Below are 26,467 nucleotides of genomic sequence, written 5' to 3'. Positions count from 1 at the left end.
TATTAGGGATGGAATATTTGGGAGACTGCAAAATTACACAGATAAACATATACCGGAAAAAAACATTTACTTAAAATAAAAATTTCCTCTAAAAAAAAAAAAGTTAAAGAAGCGCAATGTTTCTGCAGTGCTCTCTGAATTCATAGGGGGTTATTTAAGCCCGAATGCCAAAAACTCCAAAAATTTGCGATTTATTAAACCCCAAGGATGGAAAAAGTCTAAATCCGAAAATCCGGCATCTCAGACCTGCCGAGGTTGTATACAAGTCAATGGGAGAAGTCCCGAAGATATCGTGATCTGCGCTGGGTTTCGTGCAAAAATCCAAAGTTTTCGTATGATTCGAATTTTCGTACGATTTTCAAGATTTTTTTTTTAGTTTTTTCCAGGACTGGAATTTTTCTGGAAAATTTATTGGTTAGGGATGCACCGAACTCACTATTTTGGATCTTTGTGAAAGATTTGGCCAAATACCAAACCAAATCCTAATTTGCATATGCAAATTAGGGGTGGGAAGGGGAAAACATTTTTTACTTCCTTGTTTTGTGACAAAAAGTAACGCTGTTACACATATGTAAATTAGGATTCGGTTCGGCCGGGCAGAAGGATTCGGAAAAAGGCAGAATCCTCAACCGAATTCTGGATTTGGTGCATCCCTAGTATTGGTAATAATAATAATTTCGGATTTTGATTAATATCCCCCATAGTGTCCCTGCACAATGGGATTGATTTCTATAACAGCTATTGCAATAGGTTGAGTTGGCAACAATATTTAAATTCAGTATTTGGTTCATTATCTACAGGTTATTTCTATTTTATACATTTTCGGCAAACAAGCAAGGTTCTATACAAAATGTTACACAGTGTATAATTTAAAAAGAAATTTCTTATGAGACTTAAAAGTTCACCCTAAAATAAGAGGTGGAATCGGAGTAAATGATTTCTAGAGAAGGCCCTACACGGAATACTAACCTAAATCTTAGGAGGAATGCACTATATGGGGGGGGGGGGTTTCATTACAAAGGGAAGGGCATCTATTTTTCAGCAGCAGTTCCCCTGATTTACAGTAGCGGCCGTTTTGCAGCAATTGTGGGGACAGGAATCCTGGAATAAGCTGGACCAACCCTTGGGGAGGGCTGATGTACCTTTTTACATTTCCACAGTGAAATGCAGAACTTCACACCAGTTTGCCAGACGATCCTTTACACCAATTGAACATTCATTTCTTGCATTGAACGGTTGTAAGCCATTATAAATCGGGGAAACGGCTCGGGTCCTCCTTGTAGTCATCAGGTATTGTAAAAATTGCGTCTTCAAATTCTCCATAGTGAAACTCCTGAAATGTTACAGTGGCTGTGATTGTTGGAAAAACAGGGATATCTGTGAAAGCCGAACGAGACGTATTTTAGGAAATGGAAAATCCATTTGTACAATCAAAATACACGTGGTAAGCAGATGATGCTTTGAATTATTTACCAAGCTTTACAGGAAACCCGGGAGGAAGCTTCATCTGCACAAATTCTCGGAGTTTATTAAAGTGCTTGAAAGGTGCAATGACTTCTAAAACATTCAAGAGTCTGAAAAGCAGGTTATGTACACATTATATAAATATATAATACATTTAAGTTCTAAAGAAGACAAACAGGTCCAGCAAGAGTTCTTAAATGAGAACCATCATGAAAATGATTTAATATTAGATTCAGCATACTGAAATAAGAAACTTTCTAAATACAATCAGTTAAACATTCTGTACTGTTTCTGAAATAATCAAGTTTATCTTCACTATTCCTCTCTCAGCATTGGTTTCTCTTCATTCTCTTTTCAAGCAGGAGTTGGGTGTCAGATATTCATTGACAGTTAGATCCAATATATCTTATAGGGGGCTCCTTTTGCCTAGAAGATGTATTAAAGCTCACTTTATTAAAAAAAAAAACAAAAATCATGTACGGGATTTTTTTCTACAGGGTTTCCTTCTCCTTAAAGGGTGCTGCTGAGCTCGGTAAGTGTTCTGGCTATTATGTTACACATCCAGTCACTCCAGCCTTTATACATTACATTTTTGACTAACTATATTAGAAACATTTTTTATTTTATTTTTTTATTCTAGTTTTTAATTTAACATTGAACAATTCCTTTAAACAGGCTTCGATCAGAAGTCGAAACCCCAAGCTTTTTACTTCAAGGCACGTGTTATGAAAAATATTTATACATACAGTTTATTATTAGTATTCAGTATGAACAGATGCAACTTACGATTCAATTTCCAGAGGAAAATCCTGACTCATAGCAATAGTGGCTTTAAATGTTTTCTTATTCTCTTTGCAAACAAGTTCTCTGCCAAGGTGAGGAGCTCTGTCAGAAGCAATGGCATGAATAGAATGAACAGCAGCGAGCAGCAATGGCACTTAGTGTATGCAAGTACTGTAATATTCATGAATCCCACACACTAAAAAGATTACTGAAGGAGAATGTCAGCCCTGTATTAATGACTTCTTCTGAATGGCCAGCTGATTTCATTTACATCGGAGATCTTTAAACTTTTTGGGTCTAGGCCCCATTCACAGAAATATAAAGACATGTTTCCAATATTCTCTACAGTTCCAGCAATATCAGAGGCACTATGCATGCATTTACCCACAATTTTTACCCTATTAGCTTTTAGACGGGTCTCCATCTTGGGGGGAAAGGGGGTAAAATTCTACAGCATGGGAGCCACTGTGTTAAAGGACCAATTTAAAAAAATAGTTTCTTCTTAATGGAAAAAAAAAACCGTGACAGTTTTAACTTTTAATTCGCAAAGCTTTTATTAAGAAATTACTTACCGATTCTCTGCATGCGCTCCTCTTCAGAAACGGCGACGATCCATTGTGCGGCGCTCGATTTCTCCTCCCTGCCTTCTATAGGAGATAGCCAGGGAGGAGAAATTGAGTGCCGCACGATGGATCGTCGCACTGTCGATGTTTCTGAAGAGGAGCGCAAGCAGAGACTTGGTAAGTAATTTATTTAAAAAAAAAGCTTTGCGAATTAAAAGTTAAAACTGTCTTGGTTTTTTTTTCCCATAAAAAGAAACTAATTTACAGTTAGTTACTGGTCCTTTAATCGTTGGCAAGAATATAGCTGATTTATCAAATATAAAACAGAGGAGTAAAAGATTCCCATTAGTTCAAGATCTTCCCCATTTATTCACAGTTCCTTTTTTTTAATTAGCATTGAATATACATTTGTCAATTTTCTGGAATGCTTTTGCCCTTATACAGTATGTAAACATCAAATGCTTTAAAGGGGTTGTTCATCTTGCAACACTATTTTCAGTTCAGTTGGTTTCAGACAGTTCACCAGAAATAAAGACTTTTTCCAATTACTTTCCATGTCCGATTTGTAAAAACAGTTTTCTAATATTGAAGTTTTAGGTTTTGTTTTCCACCTTCTTATGTCTTTCTGAAGCAGCCCATGTGAGACGGGTCTAATTTGATACATTTAATTGATACATTTCTTATCTTTGTCCCTGCTGAACAGAATCTAAATTTCATTAAAGGCAGCTGTTAGAACTGATACAATAGTTGCTTATATTCCACATGAGAAATGTATCAACTAATGCAGGAAATTGTAACAGTTCAGAATCTGCAACTGGATCTGCCAGACTGAAACAGCAGAGACAGGAACATTAAAAAAAGGATTGCCATTGTTATGGGGTACTTTTTTTTTTTTTTTAATTACACTGTTTACATTACAGATAATTCACTCTACTAAATCTATCTAAAATTTGTGTAATGTATTTTTAAGCTGTATCATTAGTGTGTAGGCAGCCATTTCAGATCATTGTGCCTGATCCTGTGCTCTTCAAAAAGCACCAGCACTTCACATTGGAACTGCTTTCAGATAAGATTTTGTTTCTCATACTCAATGTAACTGTTGCAGTGGGACTTTTACTATGGAGTGCTGTTCTCATATCTACCAGAGCACTTCTATCCGGTTACCTTTCAATTGCTCTGTTAGCCTGCTGGGAGTTGATATCAGCTTACCAGCTTGCAGTAAAGCTGTGACTGAAGTCACCTGGGAAACTAAAAACTTGTCTAGCCCCATGTCAGAATTCAAAATTAAATATAAACAATTCTGCTTGCTCTTTTGAAAAACTCATTTCAGTGCAAAATTCTACTGGATCCTGTTGATGGATTTTGAAACAAACATGTTTTCCCATGACAGGACCCCTTTAAACTTAAATGGAAGAAATGGAAAACAGTAAAACATAGAAAATAGAAAACAATTTTAACAAGTCTTTATTTTGGGTGAACAATTTGAAAACAACTGAACTGAAAAAGTGTGTTTGCAAGGTGAACAACCTTTTAATCATAAAATGTATAGTCTGGGTTAACATTACAGATGGTTATTCAGCAGCTACAAAAAAAAAAGATGGCTTTAGTACATACTTTCCATTTTCAGCAGAAATGTACTCTTCCCAGGTGATTGTGTTAGGCTGTGGTGGTGTCAGTGATGGTCTCCGCACAGGCTGAAAGATGGAAGAATTATACATTTTAATACCAGACCAAAAAATATAATCAAGCTATTTCCCGTTTTTATTTATTTTTTGCTGGAGCATTTAGACAGTCACAGAAAGATTTTCTTGCACTTGAAAACACCTAATATTCTATAGGGTTCTTTGTATTCCTAGTGAAATTTTTTTCTATGGCTTAAAAAATGATAAATGACAAATCCGTGGAGGTTGTGGAGGATTCTGGAAAGGTTGAATGTGATAAGCTTGTGTCTTAGCTGCATGATATGTATTTTATTTTGACAGATTAGCCGAGCCAGAATAAAAAAAGGAAGTCTGTGAGTATATTATGCTGTTTTTTTCAAAACGCATCAGTTAATAGTGCTGCTTCAGCAGACTTCTGCACTGAAATTCATTTCTCAAAAGAGCAAACAGATTTTGTTATATTCAATTTTTAAATCTGACATGGGGCTAAAAATATTGTCAGTTTCCAAGCTGCCCCAGTCATGTGACTTGTGCCTGCACTTTAGGATGGAACTACTTTCTGGCAGGCAGATGTGACTGAATCAGTCTCAGTGGGACTTGGCTTTTACTATTGAGTGCTGTTCTTATATCTACCAGGGAGCTGTTATCTTGTGTTACGAAACTGCTATCCAATTACCTTCCCATTGTTCTGTTGTTAGGCTGCTGGGGAGGGGGGGAGGGGAGGAAGTGATATCACTCCAACTTGCAGTACAGCAGTAAAGAGTGACTGAAGTATCTGTTTGCTCTTTTGAAAAAAGACTTTCAGTGCAGAATTCTGCTGGAGCAGCACTATTAACGAATGTATTTTGAAAAAAACATGTTTTCCCATGACAGTATCCCTTTAAATACATTGTAAAAGCAGAACAGTGAATTAGATATGTAAGCAAACTGAAATATACCCTATGAGATACCCTATGAATTCACATTATCCAGCAGTCAAAGAAGCAACAATACACAGTTTGCTGTAACAGACAAAAATAATGTATATGAGCTGAAAGGCATAGGTGAGGCCAGCAGTTGGGCTTTCTGTGCAAGAGTTGCTTGTGCAAAAAAAAAAATATTTGAAAAACTGGATAATTCCATATCTTTGTTTGATAGAAATGTGCTTTGCTTACTATTAAAGAATATTTTATTTGCATGTGAAATTCAACACACGTCAGTAAATATTGTGGCTTATATCAATCATGCAACCAACCTCAAAAGTTTGTTCCATCAAGTTCCCTCCTTTACTCAAACTTTCCATAATGGCTTTATTTCTGAGAATGTCCTCTTCCGTGAGATGTTCTCTTCTTTTTCGGGACTCCAATATAAGCCCATTAACTGTATAAAAATCTGCTAGGAAATTTCCTACTCGTTCCTAATGAAAAAAAAAGCAATGCATTTGAAAACTGGTATTATTCTACGTGTCTGGACAAGGTAATAGGTAGGCTATTTAATGTGTCTTAGTAAGAGAAAAATCAAATATCGTTTCATTTCACATTTCCGAAAAAAACTAAATTGTCGTGGTTCAGTTGAAGTAAAACGTTCTGGCCATGAATATGGAATTACATGACAAATCAAAGGATTAGGAGAATCAAGGCATAGAAAAGAGGAAGGAAAAATAACGAGACAACATTTTATTCATCCAAATATATGTCTTCTGTCTGATACATCAGAGACTGAATGCTGGGGCTACGTTGTTTGTGCAGAGAATACATAATACATTAAGCACAACAAAATACCGTTTTATCCTCTCTGAAAAGCCATCCTGTTTGCGCACGTGAAAAAGTAATGGACTTTGTCGACAAGGTGGCTGAATAAATATCGCTGCTCATTAAAATGTCCACCTCTTCTTCAGTTTCCATTTCGGATTCCTTGTAGATGACAAAGAAAATATAATCAAAGAAAATGTGTGGTTTTGTCGAATAATAGCTGGTTTACAGAGTTTTTTTCAAATAGTGTTGCTGACCAATCACCTGTCTGCTTCTCCTGCATTAAAGGGATACTGTTATGGGGAAAAAACATTTTTTCAAAATGAATCAGTTAATAGTGCTACTCCAGTAGAATTCTGCACTGAAATCCATTTCTCAAAGGAGCAAACAGATTTTTTTATATTCAATTTTGAAATCTGACATGGGGCTAGACATTTTGTCAATTTCCCAGCTGCCCCAAGTCATGTGACTTGTGCTCTGATAAACTTCAATCATTCTTTACTGCTGTACTGCAAGTTGAAGTGATATCACCCCCTCCCTTTTTCCCCCCCAGAAGCCAAACAAAAGAACAATGCGAAGGTAACCAGATAACAGCTCCCTAACACAAGATAACAGCTGCCTGGTAGATCTAAGAAGAACACTCAATAGTAAAAACCCATGTCTCACAGAGACACATTCAGTTACATTGAGAAGGAAAAACAGCAGCCTGCCAGAAAGCATTTCTCTCCTAAAGTGCAGGCACAAGTCACATGACTGGGGGCAGCTGGGAAATTGACAAAATGTCTAGCCCCATGTCAGATTTCAAAATTGAATATAAAAAAATCTGTTTGCTCTTTTGAGAAATGGATTTCAGTGCAGAATTCTGCTGGAGCAGAACTATTAACCGATGCGTTTTGAAAAAAACATGTTTTCCGATGACAGGATCCCTTTAAACAGCTTGGGACTACCTTCTTGGCACACTTGACAAAACTGCTGAACACTGCTCAGGTGTGTGGGGGGGATACTGCTGATCACTGCACCATATTTTATATACTGCACTTATTGCATCAGACTAAAGTTTCAGCTTCTCAATAGCAGCAATGATCCAGGACTTCAGACTTGTCATCTTGGAAAGTGTCTGTGACACTCAGATTCTCAGTGGGCTCTGAGCAGCTGTTGAGAAGCTAAGCTTACGGGTTGTCGCAAATTATGAAGCAGAAAATGAGGTTTGTCTGTAATAGAAGATGATGCTACAGGGCTGATTATTAAATTCTGATGCTAATTGCACTGGTTTCTGTGCTGCCATTTAGTAATTATCTGTATTAATTACTAATCAGCCTTATATTGTGACATTTATATTCTATGTGTACTGTATATTGTGAGTAGGTCCCTAAGCTCAGTAAGTGACAGCAGCAAAAAGCATGTGCAGTGAATCAGCAGAAAAGAAGATGGCTTCTATTCAGATCCCCTCGTATTCAGGTTCCAGACTCTTATTCTAAAAAATGCTTGGTTGCTAGGGTAATTTGGACCCTAGTTACCAGATTGGTTAAGATGCAAATTGAAGATCTGCTGAATAAAAAGCTAAATAACTCAAAAACCTTTAATAATAAAAAATGAAAACAAATTGCAAATTGTCTCAGAATAACATACTAAAAGTTATCTCAAAGGTGAACAACCCCTTAATAGAACAAACAGGCATCATTACATTAATACATACAAATAAATACAGGGAACAGTTCAATTAAAATTAAGAGCTAAATGTGAAAGAGACGAGGGGAAGGAGGTCGCTACACTGCAGAGCTTCCAATCATATAATGGTAATTAGCTGACCACACATGGAATGAGGGGAGGAATATCGAAGTTTCCCATAGGAGTATAGGATAACTGATCAAACTGATCAAAAATCTGTGCTTACCTTTCAGTTATTACAGACTCTCTAACTAACTAAAGACTCCTGTTGTTCTCATTCTACATATAACCTCTCCAATTTTTCATACATGACTAATGGTGCAAATTCATTTAACATAATCGTTCAGCACTGCATACATACATACCTCATGGTGTATTCGCTGGTAAACTTTCTGTTCGTTGTCTAAAACTACAAATGATTCTGAGGGTGCAGCATCTCCATTAAAAATGAAGCTTAGATCCCCTCGTTGGCACTTCATGTCTGTGAAGTCTATAAGAGTAGTGTCAAGCCTACAAGAAATAAAAGTTGGTTTGTTCTTAGTCCATTTTTACATTATAAAAGGAAACCGCATATAGGTCAATTCTTGCATCTTGTGAAGGGGGAGGGGGGTAAATATTGTATTACTAGCTTGTTATGTGCTAAGCCATTTGGTCAGGGGATACACCAACCCTATGGGGAATATGCCATCAATATTTGTTTTACCGTCACATTCTAGCACTTGCTTGCATACTTTTAGGAGTGTTTTGAAGGTTAACAAAACACATAATGCAGGGGTACCTTTTTAAACTAAATTCAAAATTAAAAAAGGATATTTAAAGGGAACATTCTTTGTATGGCCCTTGGGGAATGGGGATCATCTTACCAATATGCATAATAACCACTTTTTCTATAAAAAAAAAAAAAAAAAAGTATCGCTTTCCTTGCAATCAATAGGATGAATGAAAAATCCCTAGTCTGCACTCTGGAGGTCACAGGAGGATATGTTGGTTGAAATGCAGAGTTTGAAAAGTATTGGTTGCATCAGAAAAAACAGGATGATGCGTTATTTTCCTATACACTTTGGGGCAGATTTATCAAGGTTCAAAGTGAAAATTTGAATGAAAAAAATGTGAATTTCAATCATATATTTGTGTACTTCAATTAGGGAATAGTCCAAATTCGATTCGAATTTGAAAATAACTCGAAAGTTCGATTATCGAACTATAAAAATTTAGTCTTCGACCATTCGCCATCTAAAACCTGCCGAATCACTGTTTTAGCCTATGGGGGGACCTCCTAGAACCCATTTGGAGTTAATTGATGGACTTTTAAAAATCTAAGTTTTTTTTTTTAGAAAACACTTCGAATCGAATTCAATAAAATACGATGTTACTTCAATTGGTACAATTCGAACGAAAATGGCCTATTCACCCGGGGAAAAACCTTCGATTTTTTTTAATAAATTTCAGGTTGGTCTTTTTTTTCGAATTTCAACATTTTTTTTATTCAAAATCCGACCCTTGATTAATCTGCCCCTGATCTGATTAGGATTTACATGCTTTGGCAACTGGTGCTAAAGTATACTGCCAGTAGATACTTTAAAGGAAAAGGAAAGCTACCAAGGCAGTTTATTGCCAATAGATTATCCACAACAGTGCAAGCTGGAACGCCATTTTTATTTTTTTAGAATGTTTTACGATACCTGAGTAAACAGCTCTAGACATTGCCTCTGTTTGTTCAGGATAGCAGCTGCCATATTAGCGTGCTGTGCATCCCTTCCTGCCTCAGTCTCTTCCTGCTCACTCATAGCTCTGAGTTCACATTAAAGCAGGGAGGGGAGAGGAGCAAACTGTGCACTCTCAAGCCCAAGCCTGGAGGTTTATGCTGAAAACAGGAAGTCCAATACAGAAGTCCATGTGTACGCAATAGAAGAAAAGAAATGTGGTGTTTCTTTTGACAGAGGACATTACGTTGAGGGGTTACTAGTGTATATATTTAGACCTTTCTGATAAAGCTTACTTAGTTTTAACCTTTCCTTCTCCTTTAAGAACATGAAAGTACAATACCGCCTGGAGTTTGCCAAATTATAAACTCTTCTGTGGTCCCAGGCATCCCTTGTTGCAACTTAGTCCAGCCCAAGAGACAGTGGAGCTGCACTCTCACTCAGAGCCAGCAGGGTAGCCCCCCTCAACAGCCCAAGTGAAAGTTTAGTTCTAAAACTTTTAAAATGTAACATATTTATGTAAGACATTACTTTTAATATATATTTAATATTTTTATGCTCTCGTAGACCTACCAAACCAATGTTGTCATTTTACAGGCAAAGACATCACTACAAAGGGAACTATAAAAAAGACTCACTGTTAAATTAGATATTTTGTATTGCAAGTTGTCTTCTGTGAAGGGTCTGGCCACACAGGTAGATTCGGGGAGATTAGTCGCCAGGCGAAAAAAATCTCCTCTTTCCTTGTGGCGACTAATCTCCCCGATCTGCCTTCTGCCGGCTGAAATGTAAATCGCCTGGGGCAGGCACACAGAGTCGCTGTAATTGCCTCACGAAGAAACTTCGGGTGACTTTGGAAAATGAATCGCTCTGTGTGCCTGCCCCCAGGTGATTTACATTTAAGCCATCGGAAGAAAGGGGAAGGCAGATCGGGGAGATGCCCGTGTGGCCAGACCCTAAAAACAACAACAAAAAAATGCTACGTGGAATATAAATAAGAAAAAATGGACACACACCTGATGTTTATACCTTGTTTATAAATCTTGCATGCATCAGAAGGCAGGATACGGGATAGTAAAGGCACTGCACAGTAAAACAAACAAAGATTGTTAAAGGGTTACAAGGGTATATAATATTAATGGTTTTAATAAATTGTGCAACTAACTAAAGATAAAAGGTATATTACAAATTGGTTGTAGTATCCAAAAGTCATCCAAGTAAGCAAATAGCCTGTTTTTATAAAAAATAGTTTTTGAAATATTTGTCTTTTTATAAGGTTCTCCTACATTCAAAATATGTTGTTGCTGGGGTCAGTGACCCCAGAAAACAGATTTACGGTAAAGGTTAGCTTCTGTATAATAAAGCTCACCTTCCTATTCATAGACGAACCCAAACACCAGATTTATGAAGAACAGAACCATGATGGTTAAACAATCAAAGAGAGGAATGAACTAGAAATTGTTTTAGAGTGCCATTGTCTGCATCATGCTGGAAGTTAATTTTAATGTGAGCATCCCCTTTTGCAGGATTTGGTTAAAAGAGAATTGATCTGATTGATATTAGAGAAGCCAGTTTGAATGCCTGTGGCAAATTATGCCCTTGAACAAGACAATCTCTGAGTGCCCTTGTATATTTATTTAGAGTGCCTATGATTAAAGTGATTTAGGTCCCACAGGAGAGAAGCCCTATATAATTAATGCCTTTTCCCTTTAATTACAAATACACTTACTGCTAAATAGTTACTCCATATTTAAACAAATGGCAACTACTTGTCCTACAGCATGCCATATGTATAAGTAATACATTAACACATCAATAGCACTTATTTATATTCTGTTTATGTATTACTTTGAAAAAGAAGTCTTGCTATTAGTACAGTCTCATGTGTAACAACTGCCAACATTGTAGCTACTGAGTGATCTGCACAGGGAAACACATACTGCCATCAATGTATTACCTACGTTGAGGAGTTGTTCGCATTAAATTTAACTTTTAGTATGATGTAGAGAATGCTAGAGAGTGCTATTCTGAGACAACTTTGCAATTGTTTTTCATTTATTATTATAAGTTATTTAAAGGAGACCAGTCACCCAAAAAAAATATTCAAAATCCTATTTTATCACATTAGTCAAGCAAAATGAACTTTAATTACACTATATAAATTATTGAATATTGTTTCCTTCAGTCTGGGATTTCATAACTATAGCAAGCAGACAGGAGCCATTTTGTGGACACGGTTATTAAGACAAGCCTTGCATCATCTCAAAATCTTGTTTGTGCACCAGAATGGGGGACCTGATGTCCATCCCCATGCCCTGGCTACACAATTAAACGGTGAAGAGAACAGGGGGAATGTGTGAAGAGCAGGGACATCAAGGAAGTGCTGAATGGAAAGTGAAAATAATTGTCTGCCCCGCCTCTATGCCTAAGTCATAGAGGAGGGGCAGACAATATTTGATTGACAACTGAGATTTTTAAATGAGCTTACAACAGCTATGAATGCTTTAATAAAAAATAGAAATTGGATTTCATTCTTAATTTAAAAGGACTTTTATTGTACAGATTTTTGTGTCTGGGTGACAGGTCCACTTTCATTTTATAAGTTATTTAGCTTTTTATTCCGCAGCTCTCCAGCTTGCAGTATCAGCAATCGGGTTGCGAAGATTCAAATGACTGTAGTAACCATGCACTGATCTGGATAAGAGACTGGATTATAAATAGGACCTCAATTAATTAATAAAGTAATAAATAAGTAGCACTAACAATACATTTGTAGCCTTACATTTATTTTTTAATTATCAAGTATTAATCTATCTATTATTATATAGCTATCATTATCTATTACTCATCTATCCTAAAACTGAACCACCAGACTGCTGGCAGGAAAATGGTTGAAAGAGCACTAGATAATACATATTAATGACCATTAAAAAGTACAGGTATGGGACTGGTTATCCAGAATGCACGGGACCTGGGGTTCTCCGGATAAAGGATCTTTCCATAATTTGAATCTTCATACCTTAAGTCTACTAGAAAATCATGTAAACATGAAATAAACCCAAAAGGGTTAATAAGGATTAATTATATCTTAGTTGGGATCAAGTACAAGCTACTATTTTATTATTACATTATTATTATATAAGAGACAGGCTTTCCATAAATCGGAGCTTTCTGGATAACTGGTTTCCTGATAACGGATCCCATACCTGTAGTACCAAATAGAACAAGTATTGAATTTCAAGTGTAGCTGAAATAAAAAAAAAGGCTCTTATATCTGTCGGTGTCCTTATTGTACAGCACTGCAAATGAGGATATAATTTATAAAACAATTATTTATGCAAAAAAGGAAATGGGTTTTCATATTAAAGAAAGCTTACCCCAACTTTGAAAATCCCAGTGAAGTTCTAAGTAAAAGTCTCCTAACTGTAAAGTAAAAAACACCATTTATAGAAAAAGTAATTGATCTTGTTTTGGTTATTTAGAAAGTACTTGTGTCAAATTCAAAGATAAATCACAAAGATAATAAACTTGTGAATTTTCTAGTGAAAAAGAAAATAACAGCAAGCCCTGGAAGAGTCTAACTTAAGGCTAGGGCCAGATGATTGGTGAATATTGAAGATTTCGGCCATGAATTTGGTCCCTGCTGCTTCTCTGGTCCTGCTCTGCATGCACCTGAAAGTATAGTTTCTGCTCCTGTGCAGACGAGGCAGATTTTGGCAAGACATTTTGCACTTTGAGACAAAATCCACCCTGTCTGAAGAAACAAAGGGGAGCAGCAGGGCAGAGGATTCTCCGCCTGTGGAGAATCCACAAACATCTGGCTCTAGCCTAAGAGTCTAACTTAGCCAGTTGTACTATTACATAGTATATTACATTGCAAGCTCTTTCTGTTTCAATATTTTTTTTTATTTACGTGTGAAACAATAAACTATACATATCAATATGAATGACAGTTTGCAATGTACATACAATAAAGGATTTCTTAACATAATATATGTGTAACAAAGATCATTTGTCGGTCTATCATTTCATTGCAAGCTCTTTCATGTAAAACAGGGTTACAAAATCATCAATGGCAATGAAATTTAAACAAAAAAAAACGTTGGATGCTTTAGCAGAACACAGAATAAAGAGATTACCTCCTTTAGGGCCTTTAAAAGACGAGGTCTCTTTTCTTCAACACTTTCCCTGGACTGCTGCTTTAGCTTTCGTAGTAATGCTGTAACTAATGTAAATGTAAAATATGTTGAACAGTCACACCCACATGTTAAATGTTGCAAAACAATTACATTGATAATTAGGTTCCAACTGGAAACCAAACCAATAGATTAGCAGGGGACTACTTTTGTGGCCCATCAATCTTCCCAACAGCAGCATGGAAATTTACAAAGCAACCAATGACAGAAGGCGACACCTTGACGGTATGGGGTTTTATATCATTTACCCAACTGCACAAATCATGCCAATAAACGGGGCAATAAATCAAACAATGAAGTTGTGTGGATTTTCATTTTAGTTTGATGTGAAATATGGGAATAATAACGATGCCAAGCCTGTTAACAGATGCTCAGGTTAACCAATGATGTTGTGGAGAGGAAGTAATAAACTGTCAAATGGACTTATACAGGTAGAGCTTGCTATAAAAATTCATAACCTACAAAGTACAGATCTGCTGTTAAATACATGTTTTGCAGCCCGTTAAACACATTGACAAAAGTTGGCAAAACTACCTTATGATAAGACAAAACCTGATGAATAGAGCTATTAATAGAGGCATTTGAATCAGTTTAATATGTAGCATTAGACATTAAATTTCTCTGTAAATACTAGCCATCCATTACCATGAGGAGGGATGGCTAGTAGGCACTATCTCCTACTTTTGGCCAGGCAATGTAATAAAACACCACATTGAGAGAAAGTCCTTTCAAGTGCAATAAATTATTCATGATGGGATTCTATTTCTAAAAAAAAAAATGAGGAAGACCTACAGGACAGGGACTTCTTCCAACTGTGCTTTTTAGCACATGGCACTTGATCCCTGTATACTTATTTATTATGTATGCATACCTGTATTAATACATGAATATGCAATGCATTATAAAGTTATACATAAATGTGTGCATTTCTAAGGCTAAGTTCCAAATACTACAAAGAATATATGCATTTATGTATGAGTGGTGTATTTGTGCTGCCAACACAGATAGACCATGTCAGCATGGGAAAAGTCAAAACACGATTGTCACCTTTCCTTTATATAGTAAGGGACGAATGCACATGTAGAATGCAGATTTATTGTAAGACGCTTACTCATCTGTCTGTCTCCATAGCTGATGGCCTCTGCCAGAGGGCTCCAACCCTGAGCATTTTTCACTTTTACTGGAGCATTGTGAGCCAGAAGAAGGTGGGCACATTCTAGAAAATACAATGAAATGTTAAGTATATATCAGTGCCGGTACACAAATAATTCGCATTCATTTTTCTTTTTTAAGTATCTTTCCCCTGTTGTCGTGGTACCTTAGCTGAAGGAACCGTATTATTTACGATGAATGTAATTTAGTTTGTTCTTCTGAACTGAAGGACATGATTGACTACTCTTAAAGGAGAGCTTAACACTAAAAATTAATATGGCTAAAAATGTCATATTTTATATAATGACCTTATTACAGCCTAAACTTTCAGCTTCTTAATAGCAGCAATGTTCCAGGACTTCAAACTTGTCACAGGGGGTCACCATCTTGGAAAGTGTCTGTGACACTTACATGCTCAGTGGGCTCTGAGCAGCTGTTGAGAAGCTAAACTTAGGGGTCATTGCAAATTATCAAGCAGAAAATGAGGTTGGACTGTAATATAAGCCGATGCTACAAGGCTGATTATGAAATTCTGATGCTGGTTGCACTGGTTTCTGTGTTGCCATGTAGCATTTATCAGTATTAATTATTAATCAGCCTTATATTGTGACATTTCTATTCTATGTGTAATGTATACTGTGTGTGAGTGGGCCCCTAAGCTCAGCAAGTGACAGCAACACAGACCATGTGCAGTGAATCAGCAAAAAAAAAGATGGGGAGCTACTGGGGCATCCTTGAAGACACAGACCTTTACTGCTAAATGCCTGTTGTTGTCTTAGGCTGGTATAGAAGACTAAAACATAATGTACAACATTTCTAGCCTACTTCTTTAGTTAAACTTTAGTTCTCCTTTACAGCGACTATTCTCCTAAAAGCTATCAATAATTGCCCTCAGGAATTTTTGTCACTGGAAAGCTTCTAAGATTTTAAAGGAACAGTAAATGACTTAGGGGGTTATTTATTAAAGTCGGAATGCTAAAAACTCAAAAAAATCCGAAAAATATGGACTTTTCAGGAAAAAGACCAAAAAAATCAAGCGATTCAGGAAAAAAAATGTACGATTTGGGTTTTTGATCATTTTATCAAGTTTTTCCCCAATCTGATTAAACTGATTATCTGATTATGCTTTTTAAATAATAAATAAGCTAAAATTGTGGATTCTAGTTTGGTCTGACTTTTTTATTTAAAAAAAAATTCGGATTTTGATAAATAAACCCCTGAATATATTGTTGTCCTGCACTGGTACAACTGGGGGATTTCTTCAGAAACACAATAAAAAATAAATAAAAAAAAACTACTCTGTAGCCATTCAATTTGAAATAGGGCAGTATGGCATAGGTTAAATAGCAGATACCAGATAAGCTCTATACGTTTCTACAGATTCTATAGAGCTTTATTCTACATAACCTGTGCCTATTCTCCTTTTTCAGACTAAATGGCTACCCCCATGGCTACATTACCATGTCTATTCATTAATGTATACATTTAGCATGCAATATTGAATTGGTGTCATTCTATCTATTCTATTAGGGCAAAAAATAAAAAATAATAAATAGCAAAAGTAGCTTTCGAAAAGGTTACTGAACACTTTTTAGAGTAGATTCCTTCAACCCCTTATTTTAGGTTGATAAAGACCAATGTACAGGTAGGTATTATTAAAGAACGGCTCACCTTTGTTGCCCAACATCACAGCGAGGTGTAATGGAGTATTACCTAAAATAGAAACACTTCATTAATACAATGAAGACTTTATTAATAACACTAAGGCAAGTACATGCTATTATCAACTCACATACAGAATGCTACCACTTAATTATCCAGAACAAATGACTCAAGAGTAAACATACCCAAGTATAAAAATGTCTTATTAAATTTAAAGGAGAAGGCTACTGGGACAGTTTATTGGCAACAACATAGTTGCAATAGTGCAAGATAGAGTGCTCTATTTATGCTGTAGAATGCTATACCATACCCGAGTAAAAAGCTCTAGAAGCTCTCTGTTTGTTTAGGATAGCAGCTGCCATATTAGCTTGGTGTGACATCACTTCCTGTCTGAGTCTCTCTTTGTTCCCTCATAGCTCTGAGCTCAGACTACAAGCAGTGGGGGGAGAAAGATGCAAACTAAGCATACTCAAGCCCATGCCCTGGAGGATTAACCTAAAAGAAGGAAGTCTGATACAGAAGCCCTTGTGTACACAATAGAAGGAAAAAATTGAGCAGCATTACTTTGAGGGTTTACTGGTATATTTATAGAGACCTTTCTGATAAAGTTTACTTGGTTTTAACCTTTCTTTCCCCTAGCATGCAGCACTTCTGCTGTTAAAGGATAACTAAACCCTAAAAAACATGGCTAGAAATACCATATTTTATATACAGAGGTTAATGCACAGCCTAAATATTCAGTATGTCTATAACAGTAATGATTCAGCCTTGTTACAAAAGCTTTCCATCTTGTTAGAAGTGTTAGTGACACGCACATACTCAGTGTGCTCTGGGCAGTTGTTGAAAAGTTAAGCTTAGGAGGGGTCATCACAATCAACAAGCAGAAAATGAGGCTTGCCTATTACAGAAGTAGATGCTACAGGTTTGTTCATACAATTCCAATGCTAAGTGCACTGATATTTGAGATGCCATGCAATGGGAATCAATTACTAGCCTTAAGGTGGCCATAGACACACAGATCCGATCGTACGAATTGAGGATTCGTACGTTTTTCAGATCGTGTGTGGCGTGTGCCGACATCTTCTGTCCGGGGGAGATCGGTCGTTTGGTCGATCGGTCAGGTTTGATTTTTACCTGACCAATTCCGCCGGAGCCCATGGCACATCGTAATCGGATCGTTCGGTGTAAGATTTATATTTTATACATACAGTATTTTGTGAGCTGGTCCCTGAACACCAGTAACTGATAGCAGAGTATGTGCCATGAATCAGGAGAAAAGCAGATGGGGAGATACTGGGGACATGGATCATCCCTGCTAAAGGGATGTGGTTGGCTTGGAATGGCACAAAACTACAATCCATAACGTACAACATTTCTGTTATACTTCTTAGTTAAGCTTTAGTTCTCCTTTAAGTACAGAAAGTGTTATCTGCACTGATTTAGTTACATATTTAGAGCGAAAATGTTCAGTTTGCCGAATAAGTATCAGCTCTATTTATGGCAGAAAATAGTACAGATTTCACCGTTTCTGTAACTAATTGCTTTCTTACACCCTTTAAACCAGAGGTGTCCAACCTTTTGGCTTCCCTGGGGCCACATTGGAAGAAGAAAAATGTTCTGGGCCACACTCAAAATACACACAAACACTAACACTAACACTAACTTTTGATTTATTTTATTGTAAAAGTAAAAGAAAAGAAGGTATCAGAAACCTAGTGGGATTTTTGACATTGTGTTTGAGAAACAAATGTATCATTATCTGGTTGAATGGAAGTAGTTGCAATTCTTGGTGAATTCTTAAGATGCTCATCAGATAATTTGGTTCTAATTTTACTCTTAGTGTGTTCATTCTTGAAAAAAGTTGCTCACAAATGTAGGCGCTGCATATATATTCCTAGCATAGCGGGCGATGCCGCTGAAGAATGCTTACCTGCCTTTGTAAGTAACCGAATGACCACTTGTTAACTGCTTTTCCTGCTCTAGGAAGCCACACACGCACACCCCATGTAACATTTAAAGCACACATGCACACAATTAGAGACCACGTACATACCCTCTCTGTGCGCAGGAAGTAGTGTTCTGGCTATTATGTTTGACATCCAGTCACTCCAGTCTTTATACATTACATCTTTGGCTAACTAACTATATTAGAAACATGTTTTATTTTGCATAGCCTATCTATTTACTCACTTTTTATTTTTACACTGAACTGTTCCTTTAAAGTGTGTGTTACCGAAGGCAACACAATTTAAAAGAGGCTTCAAAGCAAGAAAGTAAGCGCATAGAACACCTGTCCTAATTAATAAGCTTCCACTCAAAGCATTCCCATCTGCTCTTAATAACCAAGAAATCTCAGTGTGTTTCCTGAAAAGGTTGACAGCATATTGAAGATGACAGAACTAGGGCAGCAAACTAGCAAGTTATTCTTATAAAACATTAAATGGCACTTAAGTTTCCAAGCTGAAATATTTAAGGAAAAATAAACGTGCCCTCCTTCTGTGCAAGATGGAAATCAAACATAACTTTTGTATTGTAAGTTGCAATTCATACAAACAAAACTATGCTGTCACTTTTGCACTCCTAACCACTGTTAACAGGCAGTTAACATTATTGCCATTTATCTAATTTATGTAAAACAAAACTCTAAAATGAGAAAGATTAATGAGCTTGCAAAATTTGGGCAACACAAGGACTACAGTACAAGCAAACTCAGGAATTCAGTGTTTGAAAGAAGGGTAACAGCACACCTGGCATCAGCAGTAGTCATTTCTATACATTCCTCAAAGTAAATACTGATTATTCCTCTCTTCCATACATAAAGGCCTGTTTCAAAGATCTAGAGACTGTGTTGGCAACTTGCTAATTAAGCTCTTTAAAAAGCTCCAGATACTGTTGCATATAAGAAATGAATAACAAAAATTGTTCCAGATGGTATTACAATCCTTCCAAATTTAGGATAATATTTAAAACCCCTAGAGATCATTGCTGGAGGTGCCAGAGTGTGCCAGGTACCTTATTATGCATATTCTGGGATAGTCCACTGATCAAACCTTATTGGAGTGGGGCCAGAAAATCACCAAACATATTTTTCAATATAAAATCCCAGAAGACCTCTTCTTCGTATAAATATTTCAAATGAATAAATGCTTTATAAAACTCAATTAAAACACATCTAAATCAAAACAACTACATTCTTAATATGACAGAGGTGGAAAACAAATGCTGTGCCAACTCTAAAAGGCTGGTATCGGAAAATAAATTACATTTGTCCATTTAAGGAACTGTCCTCTATCACACCAGAACAATATACTGACCACTGGCAGAAATGGTTTACTTTTAAAGAATTAGACACATCACACAAATCTATTATTCTAAAGGGTACTACATACATCCTCGCTTTCATATTGTGTTATTCCTTCCTTAATTAGCTTGTCTCTTTCTTCTCTCATTTCACTAACCATCACCACTTACCTTTTTATTTATTTTCCCAGCCCTCGCCCCCTTCCCACCTCAGATTACCCTCCACACATCAAATATACTTTGATCGTAAACCTTTAAATCTAACTAAAATATTTCCAGCAGAAAAACTGCCCGTGTCCACCTGTGACTTTCCCTAATATTGCTGAATGCACACCAGGTGCAGACAAGGTTCTTTCCATTAAATTGATTAGGATTGCAAAACCAGCCTATTGGGTTTATTTCATGTTTAAATGATTTTATATTAGACATAAGGTATGACGATCCAAATTACAGAAGATCCATTATCTGGTAAAACCTCAGTTCCTGAGCATTCTGGATAACGGGTTCCATACCTGTACAAGGGATGTTTTGCTAACTGTTTTCTGATGGATGGCAGCAGCACAAAAAGCAACTTGATTATTAACATCAACATAGGGATTGCTCCCTCACAGAGCTTCTGCAAATACAGTTAGGCCCATAAATCTTTAGACAGAGGCAACTTTTTTTCTAATTTTGGTTCTGTACATGACCACAATGAATTTTAAATGAAACAACTCAGATGCAGTTGAACTGCAGACTTTCAGCTTTAATTCAGTGGGTTGAACAAAAAGATTGCATAAAAATGTGAGGACCTAAAGCCTTTTTTTAACACATTCACTTCATTTCAGGGGCTCAAAAGTAATTAGACAAATTTAAAAAATGAAAATAAAATGTAAATTTCTAATACTTGACTGAAAACCCTTTGCTGGCAATGACAGCCTGAAGTCTTGAACTCATGGATCACCAGATTCTGGGTTTCCTCCTTTTTTAATGCTCTGCCAGGCCTTTACTGCAGCGGCTTTCAGTTGCTGTTTGTTTGTGGGCCTTTCTGTCCAAAGTTTAGGATGAATCAGCACAGAAGAAACTCACTGCACATGCATACAACAGTAAAGCACTGGGGAAAGTGGCATCACAATAATCCAAAATGGCGCCAAGTAACTATTCTCAGCAAAGAACTATTCGGGTGTCCGACACAGTTTTAAAGGAGGATCAGACAAAAAACAACTGGAATCAGCACCATGAGGACTGTATTTCTGTAATCTCTATTATTTATCTTTCCTTCACCTTTAAATTAAAAAAAATGGTAACAAACACAGCACTGATAAATCTACAAAGTCTACCATTCAATTGTAAGGGTAAAGACACACAGAGATTATAGTAGCAGCTACTTGCCATGGCTACAAAATAGACAATGTTGATAATTTACTGATAACTGTCTCTAGGTGTGTAGCATTGTCAATGACAGGGTATTCTCTGGCGTTTTGTAGCCGTGACATGCTAAAGAATTTCAATACAGTGTTAATTTAATAAAATAGGCAGATATCATTTTTCTCTGTTGTCCAAATACATGGATGATAAAAAAAACTTTTAAAAATATTTTTTTTCTACATATAATAATTCTATTTGGACAGACAATATCAAAGGCTATTCTGATACTAAGCTCTATAGTTAGTATAGGTATGGGTATATAGAATTTAATTAAAAGTAGGGATGGGTGTATGTATGGATGCTGGGTTTTCATTTGAAGGGGTTGAACTTGATGGACTTTGTCTTTTTTCAACCCAATTTAACTATGTAACTAACTATGTAACTATTTGTAACATAAAACTATATATAATTCTTTTTAAAATAATACAAAATTAAAAATACTGCTCAGGATTCGTAAATTGAAAACGAGGACAAGTTGCAGATTTGAAAAATAAGACTTCAAACAGGATTCAGATCTCTAAAAGGCTTTCATATGAAGGCTTATTCTAATGATCTCCTGCTGCAAACTCTGATATTGATGTATTCTTGTGAGGCCTGTTCATCAGTGTGACAGATTAAGCAAAACATTTTTAATATATTCATTTTTACAGCAACAAAGTCAAAATGAGTATATTTATGGTACACTGCGTTCCCACAATATCCCATTTTAGACACACACTTTAAATGCTGGGTACATGTAAGTGTACAGTTCTCATACATGAACATATGTGAAATGACTCACTAGCAGTTTTTACTTAATATGCCATACGCGGTTTTATTCATTACATCAAGATTACATTGACGTGTATAATTTTTAAGTTGGGTGCATGACACCCGCAGAATGCAAACAAAAAGACAGTTAGAAGCTCAGGGAAAATGTGTTAATAGAAAGATGCTATTCAAGACAAAGGAAGTATTCTCGAATACCATCCCATTCAGTAATGTGTAGATGTTTAATTTCAAGTCAATTTCAGAGTAAAGAGAGATGGCTGTGCATGCCCAGATTGGGTTGGGAGGCTTGGTCAATTTTAGCCATACCTGCATGGTAAGTAGAGGGCAATATCAAGACCATAATGCAATCCTTTCCAAATGAAAAATATCATGTGCTGTTGCCACTTTTTGGCATGTGTGTGGAGCAATGGTGGTTATAAAATATAAGAGAAGATTAAACTTCCTTTGGATCCGTTGACAAAATGAAAAAGCAGACCAAAGCTAGTTGGCCACCCTCATTTATGAAAATGTGTGTCTGTGTGCTGTATGTACTTTAGGAACAATTTATTATGGATTGAGATAAAATGTACTTTTTTTGCTTTAAAAAAAAAAGCAAAAATATGCTTTTTTTCTTACTGATCATTTTTTAATTTCTATTTTAACGAATTTCCTTGTGTTTCCTTATCTGCATTTTTGAACAACAACAAAAAAAACCCACATCCCTTGCACAGAGATTACTTTTGCACCATGTTAAATGGGTCAGTCCTGCTAATAAAGTCTTGATTGCCTGGTAAGATTAATGAAATATTTATAGTATTTAATATCCACACTTTTTTATGACACCCATGTTAAATATAACCCAGGTTTACAATCCAAATACATGTACAAATCTCATTCATCTTCTTTTAATTAATATTGCGTACAAAATAAATGATTTCTTTTGTCTATGGTCTGCTATTAAATATATTTTTTGCTGCACAAAAGAAATTACAAAGAAAATTACTTTGTACCAAGTAAGAGCTATGGTTTATAATTTGTATTACATTACATACTGTTATTGTGCATATACAAAGCCAAGGCTCATTATACTAATGATTCATATGTGACCACCATTTCAAAATATACAACACCTTCATACACACATAAGCTACGAGCTAGTTTATATTATATATACATCAGTAAGGAACCACTTCCTTAAAGTACACTGAGCATCCTATGAGTTCTATCACCAAAGACTTCAACCTCAGCGAGTTGTGACATTCCAATAGTTTCTTTATCACCTGCCACATCACGTCAGTTACTAAATTACACTGTCTTCTTGAACACAGTTGGAGCTGCATATACTGTATTCAAATTTTTTGCTAAAGACACTAAAGACCTCAAACTGTATACAATATGGATATAGACTGATGCCAAAATAGCACTTTTCATGAAAAACACGAGCATGGTAGGATGAACTTACCTAATTATATACTGTATGATTTTACACAAACACTGCATAGATATGTCTAACACACATGAAAAACATATGTAACAAAATGTTGAACTAAAATATGATGATGAAATATAGTTTAATAACAGAAACATGCACATGTTTCTGTTCTTAAATATATTTCTTCAGCATATTTTATTCACCAAGTAAAAAAAAAAGGTAAATTTGTCTACTAGGCAGAATTTGAAAGAAAAAAAACAATACAGTAGATACTAGCTACACACATTTTTGAGGTACAATATTTCCATAGTATTTAACCCTCTGTAAAGAAAATATGGGCATTTATGACGCACCATAATTACCTTTTCAAGTTACCTACAGAACAAAAAAGTGCTAAAAGGTAAATAAAGGATAGATTAGATAGATAGATAGATAGATAATTGAAACTCCAACGTTTCAGTCACGAACTGTGACCTTTCTCAAGGGAAACAAACAGAAAAGTGTGTTTGACACTTTGGGTATATTTATCAAAAGAGTGAAGTTAGAGATCACCACAGTACTCAAGAGTGAAATTCCGCCACTCTCTATTCATTTATTTTGGATTTTGAACTTTCACTTTCACCCATTGATAAATACTCTTTTAAAAATCTCATAGAAATGTAGAGTGGCGCAATTTCCCTCTAGAGGACTGTGGTGATCTCTAACCTCACTCTTTGATAACTATACCCCTTTGAGAGTGCTCCTTCCAGGTCTCTAGACAGACAGACATACGTAATAGACATACGCAGTTAAGCAAGTTATTGTAAACACCAGGGGGTTCATTTATTAATGTCTGAATTCATCTCATTGGCCTTTTAAAAGGGAAAACTATTTTTAGTGAAAAAAAGCTCACATTTTTCAGAATTTATTAAACTCTGAGGGTGTTTAAAGTCCAAATAAAAAAGTACTCCAACTCAGACCTGCCGAGTTCATGTAGAAGTCAATGGAAGAAGTCCCAAAGATATCCTGATCTGAGCTGGGTTTCGTGCAGTAATGTAAACATTTTGTGGTTTTCAGGCAATAACCCGAATAAATACGAGTTTTCTGATTCAAATTCTTTTCACGATTTTATCGAGTTTTTTTCCCCGCACAGGTAATTTTGGGGAAAATGTATTGATAAATAAGGGGGGAAAAAATCCATGCGGGTTTAGTCTGAGTATTTCTCAGAAAAATATCCGAAATTTTCAGATTTTAATAAATAAACCCCCAGGTGAGGATACACAGCTAGTATGGTTTCATTCATAATTACTGGTGTATGGTAATGTCTGCAACAAACCTTAAAATACAGTCATGGGATTTAACAACTGAAAAACCATTATCCAAAAAAGCTCTGAGCTATGGGCATGACAGCTTTCTTGTTTCCATAGATATTTCTTTTTCCTCTGTCATAACAGAGCAGCACCATGTACATGGTGGTAAGTGTATCTAAGCATTAAAAAAACCAAAGTATTTTAGGTTTAAATGCTTTTTTTAGCCTAAAGAAAATATTTATCATATTACAGAAATATCCCTTATGCAGAAACCCATCGGTCCCAGGCATTCCAGCAAAATACGATCACATGAGCAACCTCATACCTTTTTACTAAACAAATATTTCATGATTCGTGATGTGTAATACATTATATCTGCAACCTGTGAGGAATCAAGTAAACGGCACGGCACAGTGTTTGCCTCTAGTCGCAGAAAGTAATTCTAGACATAATATGAATGTTGAAAACATTCACAATTAAATGTGTCTTATAAAAAGAAGCATGCCCATGCACAACCTGGGACTGAGCACTTAAGGGTGCAATAGCGACTGCACCGAAGAAAATGTTTTACTGTGCCCAGGACCACCTGTGTTATAAGCCATTGGGAGAATGTAATAGCTTTGGTTATAAATAGGTGCTGAACACATTCCTAGCACTGCATGGAATCAACCTCAGAGCTCCTGATTTGTGGGGGGAACTACAACGTCTCTGCAGGGGGTGCCAGAGCTAGCCTTTTGGGAAACTGGACAATGAAGTGGGTTGTGACACAGAAAGACTGACAATACAGGGAGAAAAATCAGGATTTCCAAAGTCTGGACCCCCCCCCCACCACACACACAGCAGCAGCAGCAAACATCTCCAAATCAATCACCCCTTTATCCCATATACCAGCTTGTCCACTATCTACACCTTTCCTGGGTCACATATATAGAACCGGAAGAGGCTGGCTCATGTGTTGCTAACTAGCAATGGGCCCCCCAGATGACAATGGTTGCGCCCGTGTCCGGGTACTGACCGTGATTGTCCTTCTGGCCGATGTTGTGGCTTCTGATGAGGGAGGAGAGCTTGCGGATGTCCCCCTTGATGACACACTCGTGCACTGGGAAGTACACGTCCGTCTTGCTCTCCCCGGGAGTCATGGGGCTGATTTGCTGCTGGTGGTGGTGGTGGTGGTTCTGGAGCAGGGCTGGGTTGGACGGGGACCGGATCACTTTGTGATTACTGAACATCTTGCTGCTTTTCAATTTGCTCGTCCGGGTGAAGGTTCCGTCGGCCGTAGCCTCTTCGTCGGGCTCCAGTAGATCCTCATCCTTGCTGGGCTTTTGGTCCCTGTGGAGAGAACGGATCTTCTCTCCTGTCATCGCCAGCGATGTCCTGTCGGTAGTTTAATGCGGACCGGGCTTGAAAGATGAGCAAAGGATTCAGGAGAGCGCAGAGTCGCCCTTTAACACAAACCGGAGCGTCCGGCTCAGCCAGAACATACGGCTCCCGTTAAGCCCCGGCAGCTATTGAGCCAGACACCTGGGACAGAAGCGACCACCCTGCACATACCTCCGTGCTTCCTCCTAGCAAGACAACCCTACAACCATCTTACAGTCAAACTCTCGCGAGACTGTCTTACTAGAACGGGAACCTGACTGCAGTTCTCGCGAGAAGCATTGCTTGTTAGATGTTAGTGTGAGTGAGGGAAAGGGATGGCGATAAATC

General features: G+C 36.8%; 1 protein-coding gene across 1 annotated transcript; it reads right to left on the bottom strand.

Moving 5' to 3' along the window:
• Positions 1-364: 364 nt before the first annotated feature.
• Positions 365-26,168, bottom strand: ankrd13c.S (ankyrin repeat domain 13C S homeolog). The gene is given in 13 exon segments (NM_001086022.1): positions 365-1,377; positions 1,474-1,574; positions 2,251-2,349; positions 4,425-4,504; positions 5,706-5,867; positions 6,232-6,363; positions 8,235-8,379; positions 10,589-10,655; positions 12,950-12,995; positions 13,712-13,797; positions 14,880-14,984; positions 16,592-16,633; positions 25,776-26,168. Coding segments are annotated over 13 exon segments (1,542 nt in total). The 5' UTR covers positions 26,122-26,168; the 3' UTR covers positions 365-1,246.
• Positions 26,169-26,467: the final 299 nt, after the last annotated feature.

The sequence above is a fragment of the Xenopus laevis genome, chromosome 4S (assembly GCF_017654675.1).
Source record: "Xenopus laevis strain J_2021 chromosome 4S, Xenopus_laevis_v10.1, whole genome shotgun sequence".
NCBI classification, from domain to species: Eukaryota; Metazoa; Chordata; class Amphibia; order Anura; family Pipidae; genus Xenopus; species Xenopus laevis.
Note: the sequence above shows the minus strand (reverse complement) of the source record. Positions and strands in the feature narration are given on the sequence as shown.